At 44.9% G+C, this 14577-nt stretch overlaps 1 protein-coding gene across 13 annotated transcripts in view; it reads left to right on the forward strand.

The window, feature by feature from the left end:
• Nucleotides 1-14577, forward strand: part of CLIP1 (CAP-Gly domain containing linker protein 1) — a 712474-nt gene that overhangs the window by 696008 nt on the left and 1889 nt on the right. For all 13 annotated transcript variants that reach the window (XM_085636018.1, XM_085636008.1, XM_085636009.1 and 10 more), the window contains one exon: nt 12616-12734. In XM_085636018.1, coding sequence (XP_085492144.1) covers nt 12616-12734 — 119 coding nt within the window. The remainder of the gene's footprint in view (nt 1-12615; nt 12735-14577) is intronic.

Consider the following 14577-nt stretch of genomic DNA (forward strand, 5'->3'; position numbering starts at 1 on the left):
ACTCGGGGTCAGGTAAGACGAAGCACTAGAAGTCGAAGAAACGTCATCGTTCTCCGACTTCCCGTCGCGCGACGCAGCTGAGGGTGCGGGTTGTGGCACCCCCGCAGCTCCGGCGGAGCCTACGCAGTCTCCTCCGGCCTACCTGCCATTTCCGGGTCCGTCGGTGACTCTGGCTTAAATACAGGTTTTCCTGTCGGCCATGGCTCCCCTCTTTGGGCCGTCGGGTCCTACTGCTGCGCCTTCGGGCCCCGACTGGGGGGGGGGTCCTAGCCTTTCACCGCCGGCGGCCCCGACGTCGCTGTCGGCTCCGGCCTCAGCGCTGCAGAACCCCCTGGGATCGAGGCCTGGATCCCAGTCGGCGCCGGTTGACCTCGTAACGCCTCCACCAACGTCGACCCCGCCGGCACCACTTCCGACGTCCCCCGCTCCTCGGGACGACGCGGCCCCGGTTTCAGCCCCGAAGTGGAAGCGGCGTTGGCCCGGCGTCGATCGATGCCGTTCTTGACGCTGCTGGGGGATTTCTATCCCCATATCCCTGCTCCTTATTTTAGGCCTGTAAATCAGCCTGAGGAGGAAGGGGAAAACTGGGAGGGGTCTGAGGACCCTCTCGCAGCTGACTGCGAGTCTGAACAGGACTGGGCAGAGGAGTTGGGGGGATGCCAGTGGTCTGGATAACTCACCAGACCTTGGTATGCTATCTCCTCCTACCGTGGAGGGTGCTAGTTATGCTGTGGTGTTGCATAGGGCAGGCTGATGCCCTACACCTCGAACTCCCTACTGTGGTCATCAGGACTAACCTCCTGACAGAAGTGCTTCAGCTAGCAGCTACTTCTGCGGAGCCGCTGCTTCCCTTCAATGAAGCATTTTATGACGTTCTTTTAGGCACCTGGTCCTGGCCCAACACAGGGGCTCCTGTGGATAGGAACGTGGCCCGATGCCATCTCCTGGCTCCGGGTGACCCCGTTTTCCTCTCCCAACACCCCACCCCTGAGAGCTTGGTTGTCCAAGCCTCTGCATCCCCAAGCACCTTCCCTTCCGCATCACCGGATAGGGAATCCAAGAAACTGAAACAGTTCGGAGAGAAGATGTTTTCTTCCGCCAGTTCTGCGCTGTGGTTCATGAACACCGCATGCCTCTTGGGCCGTTATTCCCACTCCGTGTGGGATACAGTGGCGCAAGTGCTGCCTCAGTATCCGGAGGATGCCCGGACTGCCCTCTCCCAGGCTGTTGCAGAGGGGAGCGACACAGCTAAGTTCAAGATTCGTTGTGGCCTACACTCCGCTGACTCGCTGGGCAGATCGATTTCAAACGACGGTGGCGCACCGGCGCAACGCCTGGCTGAGGACAACTGGGTTCTTTGGGGAAGTCCAAATCACCCTTATGGACATGCCTTTTGATGGCCGTTGCTTCTTCGGCGCGGTTTAAGGACTCACGGGCTATGGCCAAGTCCTTGGGACTTTCTGCCTCCCGCCCTCCTCCGCCTTCTGCTTTTTGCTCCTTTCGTGGCACCGGAAGGCGCGTTCGCAACAGAGCCACAGGCCTGCGCAGCAACAATCTCAGCACAGACGCGGGTTCCGCCGCGGCGGACCTAGGGGCCAGCAGGCGGGTCAGTCCATCTCCACCCCGGCCACCACTGCCTCCAAACCTTCCTAGTCCAAACTTTCAGGCCCATCAAACGCCAGTGGGTGACAGGCTTCGCCATCACCTCCCCCACTGGCGCACCATCACATCGGACAGGTGGGTTTTAGAGATAGTCCGAAGGGGCTACTCCCTCCCCTTCGAGACTACTCCTCCAGCCATGCCACCTCAGTACCACCGCATGTTGGGGGATCACTTGGTGCTTCTTCAGCAGGAAGTTGTGGCCCTCTTGGCCAAGTGGGCCATCGAGCGCGCTCCAGTGCCAGAAGTAGGTCGTGGTTGTTATTCCAACTACTTTCTGGTACCCAAGAAGGACAAGGGCCTGCGTCCTATCTTAGACATCAATCACTTCCTCTGCAAAGGGAAGTTCAAGATGTTGACTTTAGCTTTGGTCTTGTCTGCCCTCGATCCACAAGACTGGATGGTAGCGCTGGACTTGCAGGATGCTTATTTCCACATCCCAATCCTGCCGGCCCACCGGCGTGACCTGCGGTTCACGGTAGGCCACGGACACTTTCAGTTCACCGTGCTTCCTTATGGCCTTACCAGCGCCCCTCGGGTGTTCACGAAAGTGATGGCGGTGGTTGTAGCTCATCTGCGCAGATTAGGGGTTTCAGTCTTCCCCTATCTCGACAACTGGCTGTTGAAGGCGGGCTCGCCCCAGGCAGTCGTCTCCCACCTCCAGACTACGGCCGACCTCTTGCATTCACTGGGGTTCTCCATCAATCAAAGTCGCACCTGATTCCCTCTCAGAAGCTCCTCTTCATCGGAGCGGTTCTGCATATGACGCTTTTTTGGGTTTATCCCCCCGAACAGCGAGTCTGCGATATTCAGGCTCTGATTCCAATCTTATCAGCCTCTATCTCGGGTTTCGGTCAGGATGACCCTGAAGCTGCTGGGCCTCATGGCCTCCTGCATCCTGCTGGTTGATCATGCCAGATGGCATATGCGGGCTCTGCAGTGGGACCTGAAGTTCCAGTGGGCGCAGCATCAGGGAAACCTGTTCGATCACGTCCAAATCTCAGAGGGCACTGCACGGCAATTGCAATGGTGGCTCATGAACCAGCATTGGGTCAACGGCAGATCCCTCTCCCTTCCCCAACCGGCGCATACAGTGGTGACGGATGCGTCCCTCCAGGGATGGGGCGGCCACATGGGAGACGCGGAGATCAGAGGCCTCTGTTCTCCGTCAGAGTCTAAGCTCCATATCAACCTTCTGGAGCTTCGGACAAACCGACTTGCACTGAAGGCATTCCTTCCCACTGTCAAGGGGAGAGTAGTGCAGGTGTTCACAGACAACACCACCGCCATGGTGTACTGCAACAAACAAGGCGGGGTGGGGTTGCGGACCCTATGTCAGGAGGCTCTGCGTCTCTGGACATGGCTGAAACATCAGGGAATTTTCCTGGTGGTTCAACACTTGGCAGGTTCCCCGAATGCCTAGGGTGGACGAACTGAGCCGCAGGTGCATGCTGAATCACGAACGGCGTCTTCACTCGGAGGTGGCACATGGTCTCTTTCAGCTGTGGGGAGAGCCTTGGTTAGATCTATTCGCCACCGAAGGGAAGGCGCAAATGTCATCAGTTCTGCGCGTTGAAATTTCCAAGGCGGCACTCGCTCGGCAACGCTTTTCGTTGCGGTCTGTTGTACGCCTTTCCACCTATACCACTTCTGCCCAGAGTGCTGAAGAAAATCAGGCGCGACCGGGCCCAAGTCATCCTTGTGGCCCCGGACTGGGCTCGAAGAGTTTGGTATCCTGAGCTACTCACTATGAGCATCGATCCCCCGATCTGACTGCCTCTTCGGAAGGATCTTCTGTCGCAGCAGTAGGTGACGGTCCTCCACCCAAACCTGTCCAGCCTCCACCTCTTTGTGTGGAGATTGAGTGGTGGCAGTTGATTCCTTTCGACTTGCCTCCTGAAGTTTGTGAAGTCATTCTGGCAGCCAGGCGTCCCTCCACTAAAGTGGTATATGCCTGCAGGTAGAACAGATTTGTGGCATGGTGCACAGCAAAGGCTGTGGATCCCCTTTCTGCCCATCTTTCTGAGGTCCTTTTGTTCCTTCTTTCTTTAGCCTGGCAGGGCTCTGCTCTGGGCACTATCAAAGGCTACCTTTCTGCCATTTCGGCCTTTCTCAGGCTCCCTGATTAGCCCTCTCTCTTTTCAAGTCTCCTGTTTTTCTCAAAGGCATTACTCGCCTTTTCCCTCCTATTCCATTTGTGATGCCACAGTTGGTCTTGAATCTAGTTCTTAATTGTATCATGTGTGCTCCTTTCAAGCCCCTTCACAACTGTCCTCTTCGTCTCTTAACATTGAAGACTGCCTTCCTGTTTGCCATCACCTCTACTAGACTAGTGAGTGAGCTCCAGGCTCTTTCCAGTAAACCTCCTTTTCTGTCGGTCCCTCCGGACAAGGTTGAGCTCAGGCCCCGATCTTTCTTTTTGCCAAAAGTTGTCACTGCCTTTCACATTAGGTAGACTATTACCTTGCCCACCTTCTTTCCGCCTCTGCACCATTCTAGACAGGAAGAGAGGCTCCTACGGCTGGACACAAAACATGCGCTTTTGTTTTATCTAAACCGCTCACAACAGTTCCGGGTGGATGACCAACTCTTTGTTGGCTACGTTGGCACCAAGAAAGGTCGGGCGGTACACAAGCGGACTATCTCCCGCTGGGTCGTCTTGTGTATCAAAGCCTGTTCTTCTTTGGCTAAAAAAGAGCCTCCGGTGGGGCTGCGTGCTCATTCCCCTAGGGCAACTGCAATTACTACTGCATTGGGACGTGGTGTGCCCCTGCAAGACATCTGTCAGGCAGTCACGTGGGCCTCGCTGCAAACGTTTACTAAGCATTATTGCCTGGACGGTCAAGTCCGGAGAGACGGCTTCTTTGGCCGTTCTGTTCTCTGTGATTTTCTGGTGTGATCTTGGTTTGCAGGCCCACCACCGGGGTTGGTATTGCTGGGGAATCTATTCTAAGGTAAGGAATCTGTCACTACATGTTTCTTTCAGATAAACAAGTTACTTACCTTCGGGAACGATAAGAAACATTAGTAGTGATAGATTCCTTACCGTCCCACCCATCCTCCCCGTTCTGTGAACTGATTTCTAGGGTTAAGGTCATCTCCTTCAGGGCCCTAGTTTCAATGCACCAGTGGTCAGTATCTTGCATGGCTCTGCGTTCCTGGCGCGTAAAGTCGTGTACAGAACTGACGTCAGCGCGCGTCGGCGGCGTCTGAGTAGCTGCCGCGACGTCGTCCCGGCGACCACGATGCCAACGATGGACTCTGAGCCGCACGACGCAACCTACCGACGCGCAGGGATACTGCTGACGAAAACTTTCCGGATACAGTCTGACACCTGGGGGTAATTCTAAGGTAAGGAATCTATCACTACTAATGTTTCTTACAGATATATTGTTACCGAAGGTAAGTAACTTGTTCATCTGCCCATACTTCCTAAGATTGTTCTAGATAAGGTGGGTGAACACATTTTGACATACTGCATTACACATTTAGATTATTTCCAGTGAAATACCACAAATGAAGTGATGTGGGAATTAGAGTGGGAAGCAGCAAAGGCAGTGGTAAAAGATGAGTTGACTTCTCAATCGCTCTTAAATCAGCACACTTTGAAAGATCAGCAGATTTTGTTGCTTGAATCATTTCCTATACAAACTGGGTTTCAAAGGTTTTCCAAGGGGATACGTGGACAACTTCTCTAATGAAAGGGAAGATGGAGTCAGGCTGAAATGTAGTAAATAAAAGCAACAAAGCAGACTGTTCCTTTGCCTGCAAGTTGCAGACAATTCAAACACTTACACCTATTGAATCTATGAAAGACCTGGCGGGACTAAAAATGGAAGAATAAACTCAATATTACTAACTTTACTGAATATTCTTATTTTCTATTTACAAGTGAAGAATCAAACCAAATCACTCAGAAAATGTTTGGTTAATCCTACAATACCTTTGATTTCAAACTTCATGAGATTAAATTTTGAACACCGAAATCTCTGAGATAGACAAATCAAGCCTACATAGAGAAAATGCAGTGTGTGCATGACTGGTTTGGTCGGCCGTGGGGCCGACCAAACAGTCAGCGCCCAAAACAATGGGCAAGCCACTCCTTCCCTGCCTAGAGCAGGAACGCCCATCTGCCCGCCCCCAACCAAACCCTGCCTTCTGCTTTCTCGCAGTGTGAGAAGCAGGAACATAAAATGGTATTCATAATACCATTTTATGTTTCTGCTTCTGGCACTGTGAGAAAGCAGTGGGGCGACGCTCCTCCACCCACATGAAGGAGCCGCCCCTGACCTTCCATTTTATGTGTTACCCAGGGCGTACTCCTCAAGTATGTACATTATCTATTAGCCATCCATCTAAAACCCAACATTACTCCCTAAACAGATGCCGTCCTTTATTTTATTGGTGTATTTCAGCACATAATCTCTTCGGTCAACAGTGGGGCTGGAACATTGTACGTGACATAGGATGATATGTAGCAATTGCTAAATTAAACTTAGTTTTGCAGGAAGAAATTGCAGAAGGAAGAAAAGTGTGGCTATTCCATCAGGGATCTGGTATTGTTCCTTTACAAGCACAGACCACCAGCAGATTCCTTACTGTGAATGCCAGTAAATATGTTAAAATACTGGCAATTAGCTTCTGCACAATTCAGGATTTCCACATAGCCATAGCCCCGGACACCTATTAGTAAAAATCCTGATTTTTCACAGTCTTTTATTTCAAACTTTCACATTTGGGAAGCTGGAGGCGTGCATACACTCAGTCATTTTTTTTAAAGGTGGCACCCTGCTAGACTTTTAGGCTGCTGAACAGGCCCTTGGCTTTAATGTAAGGTAAAATTACTACACATGGATTTATCACTGGATATCCTATCTGAAATTCCAAAAGCTGATCTGCCAAGTTGACGCAAATGAAAGCTTTGTTTTGAGAACCCTTATTGCACAAAGCTCTTTCTTGTATTTACAAGATTTAAAATCTCTCAACTAAAGACATGTAATTGCCTTGTATGTTAAAATTGGAATTGGATCTGGTTAGGGACCAAACTGAAGCATCTTGGCAGTCAACAAGGTCATGGGTGGCCAAGATAGCCCTGTGTGTTCAGAATAAGGAAAATGGTTATGGCAGTTAAACAGTGTCTCTACCCAAAGCAAAACCAATCACTGTGTATCCTGAGTTTGCCAGAGATGTGACAGTTGTTTGGGTGATTCAATGTACTTTTGGTGGCGTTATGACATTACAGTGGATTAGAAAGGACATCTTATCTTAGTTTAGGAATTTTACTGATCTGTAGCTGCTTCTGATCCCCAGTGTATGTATGGATGTTTGTTGTATATCTATGGCGTGAACCTAGCCAAAAGGCAGCAGAGCAATGTACATAGTCAAAGACGAGCATAAAGACAGTGAGTAGTAGGAGAGGCAGCTGGGTTGTGGACAGTTAATGCATTGTGATGTAGTGTTCTTTAAAGACGTGCGTCTTCAATTCTTTTCTAAATTGGGGTAGGGTTAGGGTAGCCCTGATGGATACGGAATGTTGTTCTACAACTCAGGTGCATAGCTGGAAAGGGCCTGCTGTTTTGTTTTTTCTTGTCTACTCTTCTTAGTCTGCAGTCTGATGGTGTGGAGGCTGCAGGTGTGCAGAGAGCACTCTGAGCTTGTCTGCACATAAGCAGGGTGTTAGTTGTGATGGCTTTGTAAATGATGCAGCAGTTTTGTAGATGCTACAGGCTGGCAAGGGAAGCCAATGGAGTTTCATCAGGACGGTGGTGAGGCAATCCTATTTCTTCAGAACTGGATGAGATGTGCTATTGCATGTAGGATGACTCTAAGGGATGCCAGTATGAAGTTTGGTAGGCCATGGAGTAGGGAATTAACACCATTCACATGCAAGGGTACGAAGTCTTGAACAGGAGTTCTGAAGTCGCTTTAAAGAAGAAACTGTTTTACTTTTATTTAGAAGAGAGAGCTGGTACCAATCTGCCTTTCAGGGTTTTTTTTGGGAGGGGGGGGGTGTTAGGTGAGGTTGGTGTCCAGGGTGAATACAAGAGACTTGGCATTTAGTGAAAGTTGGTGTTTGAAGCAGTCACGGTTCATATCATTGACTCAGACTTTTACTGTATCTAGTTTTTTGCTCTACACAAATAACACAAATTCTGTCTTGGATGGGTTAAACTTCAGTTAGGTGCTGGACATCCAGGTCTGTATAATCGGCAAGTAGTGTTAGAGCAGTTAGATGTTTGAAGCAGAGGAGACTTTCAAATAGAGTTGTGTATCCTCTCTATATTGGTGAATATTGATGCTGCTATCGGTGAGTCGAGCACCAAGCTGCTCCATGTAAAGTTTGAAGATGACAGGATACATTATTGAACTCTGGGCACTCCACACATAATAGGATGCTTTTGTGACCTGAAGGTCCCCGTGTAAATAAACATGTGTCAGTTGTGAAGGTAGGAGGAAAACCAGTGAAAGACATTATTAGTAAATTCCATTAGAGACTCTATGGTGCGTTTGAGGGTAGAATGGTCGACTGAGTCAAAGGCAGCCGATTGGTCCAGCAGCATCAGGAGTCATCTTCATCAGTGGTCAAGGGACCATAGTCTACGATGTTTAAGGTAGAGGTTTCCATGCTGCAGTGTGATCTCAAGCCAGACTGGTAGTAGTAGTGGTGGAGATTGTAAGCATTGATGTGATCTTGGAGCAAAACATAGGCTGCTTTTTCAATTATCTTGCCAATGAATGATAGGCGAGTGATGGACAGGTAGTTGGAGGTCATTGGGGGTCTACGCTAGGTTTCTTTAGTAGTGGCAAAATCTAGCCTGTGTTGAAAGCTTCTGGAAAGATGCCTTATGTGATGGAAGGCACTGACATTGTTAAGTTGGAATAAGAGAGCAGCCCCAGAGAGAGCTTTTATGAAGGATAATGATGAGACATCATCTTTATAAGAAGTGGCTTTGAGGGAGTTGAGTTTGTCAGCGAGCTCTGGGAGAGATAGGGCTTTGAAAGCTGACCTTTGCGAGATTCTTTGGGTGTAAGAGATGAAGCAGGTTTGGTGCTGTTAGATCTGCTGTATTTTTTTCACAGAAGAAGAGGTTGGTGGCATTGCATGTTTCTGTGCAGTACAGAATAGGTGGGTCTGACAGCAGATTAATGCAGTGCTTGATTGTCTTGAACAGTATTTTACTTCTGTTGGTGGCTTAAGTGATGGTGTTGGTATAGTGCATTGTTTTGACTGATGTGATGAGCTGCCTGTGTGTTGTGCAGAGGAACTTCAGTATCCAGTGGTCTCTGGGAGTCCTGTTTTTCTTCCACTTTCTTTCCTGCCTGCAGATGGATTGTTTATTGTTAGCAAGGTCTTTAGAGTACCAATGTACTAAAGGCTTTGGTCTGCACATGTGTGTTGTGATTGAGGCATGGATGTTCACATAGGTTTACAAAACCTTGTTGGAAGTTGTCTAGAAGGATGTTGGCATTGGAATTGATAGGGTAAGAAATTAGTTCAAGCATTTGGTTGTCTATGAAGAAATCTTTAAAGCACCAGAAGGTTTGTTCTTTTCTTTTGTATTGACCTTGGTTCGTTGAATACACGTATTATGTTATGTTATGTTATGTTACGTTATGTTATTGATAGGACGGTAAGCAGTAAAATGGGAGTGGCCAAGTGGTCAGTCCAGGGATATGGGTGCTATTAGCAGCTGCTGTGTCATTTTGAATAAGAAATCAAATAACCCATTTATTACCAACACCTAAACAGCAGCTTGGGCACTTATTGGGGCACCTGCATTAAGATATCAATTGTTTTTAAATGGCCCAACATATAGCAAACTGTTGACAAGAAAGAATCACAGTGTCGGTTTTGAATACATTTGACAACTATATATGCAACTTGTTCCTTGATTACTTGAGTCGAGAGTTTACACAGGGTCCGCAGACATTTGACTTAATTTCTCTGGTTTGAGTGATTTCCTTCTAGGAAGTGCTACTGTTTTTTTGGTATACAGTAAACAGAGTATCGTTCCCGAGCAAAGCACCAATAAACATTCACAAGTAAACCATATCCGGTCAATGCAATAAAATGTCCATATCCAGGGTGTACTCAGGTGAATTTTCATCTTTTTATTTTCTTGTCTTCTTTTTTATCTTTATCAGAAGTATACAAGGGATTTCACAATAATTGAGTTGGTATAAATGACATCGCCAAATGTAGCCAATAGCCGACACATGTTTTGTCTTGTGAAGATTCACCCACTGACTTTCTCAGGGCTTCAACAATAAAATATACATTACTCAAATAGTATCCAACCAAAACGTTAAATATTAACATAGTTTATAACCATAAGGTTATGTGAAAAATATAAATAAGTAAATACTGACCAAGAACCAATAGACACCAAGAAGAGTCACCCAGTGACAGAACTCACACCTATAACTTATAAGGCAATACATAAAAAAGAGAAAAGGGAACGGTGCTTTAAAGATCAACACACCCAAAGTGGTCACAGAGATAAAGCTATATTGTCTATATGGGTACAACAACACATGACCCACCTAAACAGTTCAGTGGCTCATCCTAATAGAGCAAGCAGCCATTGTGATTTTTTCAACAAAACAACCCAGGCAAATAATGTCCACTCACCAAACACTAAATCTCTGGAGACAGCTTCACCACATTCCAGGTAAAACCTGTATGTGGTCCCATATAGTATGGGTCTACAGAGAAAAGAAACAACGAAGATATTTTATATGGTCAAACAGTATCAGACCATATTTCATATGTATCATTGCCCTGATATAAAGGACACCCCTAGAAAAAACAGTGGAGACACAAACTATCTACCATTTCATTTTAAGTGTCTCTAAGTCGATAGTACACCTGTAAAGCTATATTTAATAATTAATAGTCTAGTCTCCAATTCGTTTTGATTAGATACTTTCTAAGACAATCATTCCATGTACAAAAAGCAAGTACCTTACCTAAAAAGCATTTGAGTTATACGTATTCTTCAACATTCTGATCACTCTGATAAAAATATATCTGGATAAAAACAATAGAAAGGTATATATATATTTATCAGTTCAGAGATCAACGGTAATATTATATATCCCCAACATAAGGGAGAAACCCACAACCTGCCAACCCACGGACTCCAATTCGGAGAATATTGTTTATTAATATATAGATACATACTCCCAAATGAGAGATAGAAAAAATATAACTCCCATTTACCTAATTTATAAATAATCAGGGGCATAAATAAAGAATAAAGTTCAGCTAAGACTTTACCTCAATCAAATTCGTAGTATAATTTCAGAGAAATATAGGTAAAGGCAAATCTAAAAGCAAAAACAAGCATAACACATATTATTCCTATCTAGTCAGTCCTCGTATTTCAGAATGATACGTTGGAATCCCAATGTATTTAGAGAGACCTAATCTATAGTCATGAATGCCAGTTAAGCAAATTAAATCACAATGCATCACCATAAGGATGAGTCCGCCTACCTGCATAACAGTAATACCCTAAATTCAAACACGAAAAAGGGGTCAGGCAAAAAGGGAGGCAATGCTCCCAAAAAGACCCATTACCCTACGAATAATTGTCCGCCCGTGAATTAAGGGGCAGATAATATCTAGTAAGAAATGTGAGAGAAAATACGGCTTATCTCAACGCAATGCGTTGAGATAAGCCGTATTTTCTCTTGCAATGCTAATAAACAAATATCTTTACTTTCTGAGGTACCTGGCATTGTTTTTTCTCCTCTTATGAGGTCATTACAGTCTCCTTTCTGAGTCTTTACACAACTTGAAACTCTGAACATAAAGATAAGGGAGGAAATACACATATGTAAACCTCTTTCACTCAAAGGAACTACGTCCCTGTTGCTGAAAAAGAGGTATGGGACAGTGGCATAATGTATTGGAAGGCGTGAGTGGGTATGTGTTTTTCCCTTCCTGTGTCTTTATGTGACAAAATTCAGGCAAGTCTATTCTGTTACAAGGTTTATGCTTTTCTTTTTTTTTTAAACACATGGTGGTATTTGAGAACCAACATAAGTCGGAATTCCATTTTGGATCACCTATGACTTGTAAAACTAAGGATGGCACTGGCAGCAGAAGCTTCTGATCTCAGTTTGTGACAAAATACAGCAGTACTGGAAAATAAAAGAGGGACGAACCGGGTTGCCTGTTTCTCTAGAAGAAGAGTACTTTTAGTTCCAGTGCTGCTTTTTGATAAAATGATGAGTAGAGCTGGGTGGCATTGCTAGTGCAGGTGTTCTTGAACTATGCAGCTAGATTCAAATATTACAGCTTGAAGATTATTCCATTGAACTAACATTAAGAAACAATCTTGATCTGATCTTGCTTGATGCCACTGACATCCTCTGACAGTTGGAAAGCCATGTTATTCATCTTGCTCTTGAGATGTCCTAGTATGATATTGGTTTGCACCTCCAAACTAGGGTTGGCAGTATAGATACCTAGAAGATGCAGTCTTTTGTTAAAATGGTGGGGTAATACTGTACCCAGAATTAACAGTAGCACAAGGTGCAAAACATACTGACTGTGGTGATAAAGCACCATGATATTGGGAATAACAGTGGGGTAATAATTGTAAATAATGGGTGGTTGCAAACCAATTTCTGAATGTTTTTCCTTCAGTGTGAGCACTTTTCCCTGAAGAAATTCCACATGCTTTTCACTGGCAAAATGTGTCACGGTGGCTAGGGCAAAGTCTGTTCTGCCAGTTTTTCCACACAATTTGCAAACTAAAACGCTATCTTCTATTAGTGGGAGCAGCAAGTGACCTCAAAAGTTCCGGGTGTGTAATTTGTGACTACATTTTCCCAAGTATCTTGAATGCACACTTCACTCATAAGACTCTCTTGCATTTCAGGTGTTTGCACATATACAAACCTTAGTGTACGGTGTAATTTTCTTCTTTCCATTCCCTTTTTTAGATTGAGTTCCTCAATTCTGTAATAGTTGATCTCCAACAAAAGAATGATGACCTGAAAAAGAAGCTTGAAGCAATAGCTGAAGCCTCTCTGAATGGCAATGACGTGGATAACTATGACAGGTATTTAATTAGAAACAACACTTCTGTTTTCATAGACAAGCTGATTCCTAGTAAGATGTTTCATTTTCATAGCTAGAAATAATGATAGTGATAAAGTCCAGTCCAAGACTACTTTGCAAAGACCATGAATACATGTAAAGAAATTAAACTGATAACAATCTAATGTGTTTTAATCACTGAAATGGTTCCGCTTTGAGCTGGATTTAATACAAGTGCATCTGATTTATGTTTGTGAAAGGTTCTCAGTATAGCTGTGATATGGGATTCATCATGTGTATAATGTAAGGATGTCTCACACGGGCACAGAAATTGGCAACAAAATATTTTCAATGCAAGATAGCTGATAGGATGTATTTTTCTGTCACACATTTGAACAGTGTTGTACTGTAGCAGATCACAGAAAGGGCTATATATGTTTATTGCTTACAAAAGAAATATTCTAGGCAGTGGAAAAAATGATGACCTTTAGTAGCAGCCTCACTAAGAGTTGATTTTAATGAAACACAACTATTAGAGGCTTTCTAAAGGGCAAGCAGGAACTCCTTCTGATAACCAGACAATGGTAGCTTGTTTCAAAAAGTGGGAGACATAGTGCATCCTATGGAGCCCATATACCAGGCAAACTGCAGCAATTTATACCTGTTGTAATCAGGGTAATTGTGTTTGAGGACGGTCACCAAGTAGGACATTCCTGTTATCTAATTTAAAATTAAGAAGCACTTTTACTGATAGTTTGAATTTCTGAGGCTAGAAAGCATAATATCCTTTGCAGTTGTCACATATTAAACAAGAAATAATTTATTGTTTATTAATATGGAGTTTAAGTTCCTGCCTCCATCCTAAGTAACCCGAAGATTCTTAATTTGGTCTGGAATCATGAGAGATGTTCAAACAACTTTGGAGGACGAGGGCACAATGGCAGTGAAGTGCGGTATGAGCTGGTCTTTACCCTGTGTGTATTTACTGCAGTAAATACACCTGTGGGAGCTAGGCTGACTTATCAAGGAGCTGTAAGGCCCACATGCCCCATTTTTCTAAATTGCATTCGATAGAGTCAGGTTGAACCCACTAAAGTGAAGGGGCTTAAAATGGCTGGCCTTATTTGATAGTGAACTCTCATAATGGCATATGTTTTGTAGGTGAAGCTGATGGTTCTATCTGCCTGTGCATTTGAAACTAGTCCAAGCTCTCCTTTTCTTAATTTCACCTCCGTTAGTGAATCCAGTATATTCTACATATTCTTAAATCACTTTCCCAAGATGGTAGTAGTGCTGAAAACTATTGGATACAGAACTCCATCTTCACAGTTGTTGCAGCTTTATTTCCAAAGGTATGTGAAATCAAAAAACATATAGTCTAAATGATGACAATCAATACATAATTCTTAAAGTAAGTAATTGCATAAACCAAGCTGCATAGTTCAAGTGACTAGTGTTGCACCTGTATGTAAAATAACAGATGGTAAGAAGCCATATATTTACAAAAGTATAGCAACCTTAGTAAAATAGAACATTTCTCTCTGCAGGGTGCTTTATTATACAAATGTGGTTCACACAGCAGCTCACTAGTTTTAATGAACTGTACCGATAGCAAAATCACATGAGGGTATCATGAACATAAGAACCCAAATTGATTTTGAGTGGTAAAGGTCAGAGGTGTGGGAAACAAAAGAATAGGTTGCCAATGCGCCATGCAAAGATCTGGCTGCGTGAGGAGTTAGCACTATATGGTGAACCTTCAAGTAATGTGCTACTCAGTTGGCATCAGAGACTAGAGGGCTCCATTCACACACTTATCGAATTCTAATAAGGAGTTGTTGTATGGCAACAGGTTAGAACTGTAT

This window comes from Triturus cristatus, chromosome 11, assembly GCF_964204655.1.
Source record: "Triturus cristatus chromosome 11, aTriCri1.1, whole genome shotgun sequence".
Classification (NCBI taxonomy): Eukaryota; Metazoa; Chordata; class Amphibia; order Caudata; family Salamandridae; genus Triturus; species Triturus cristatus.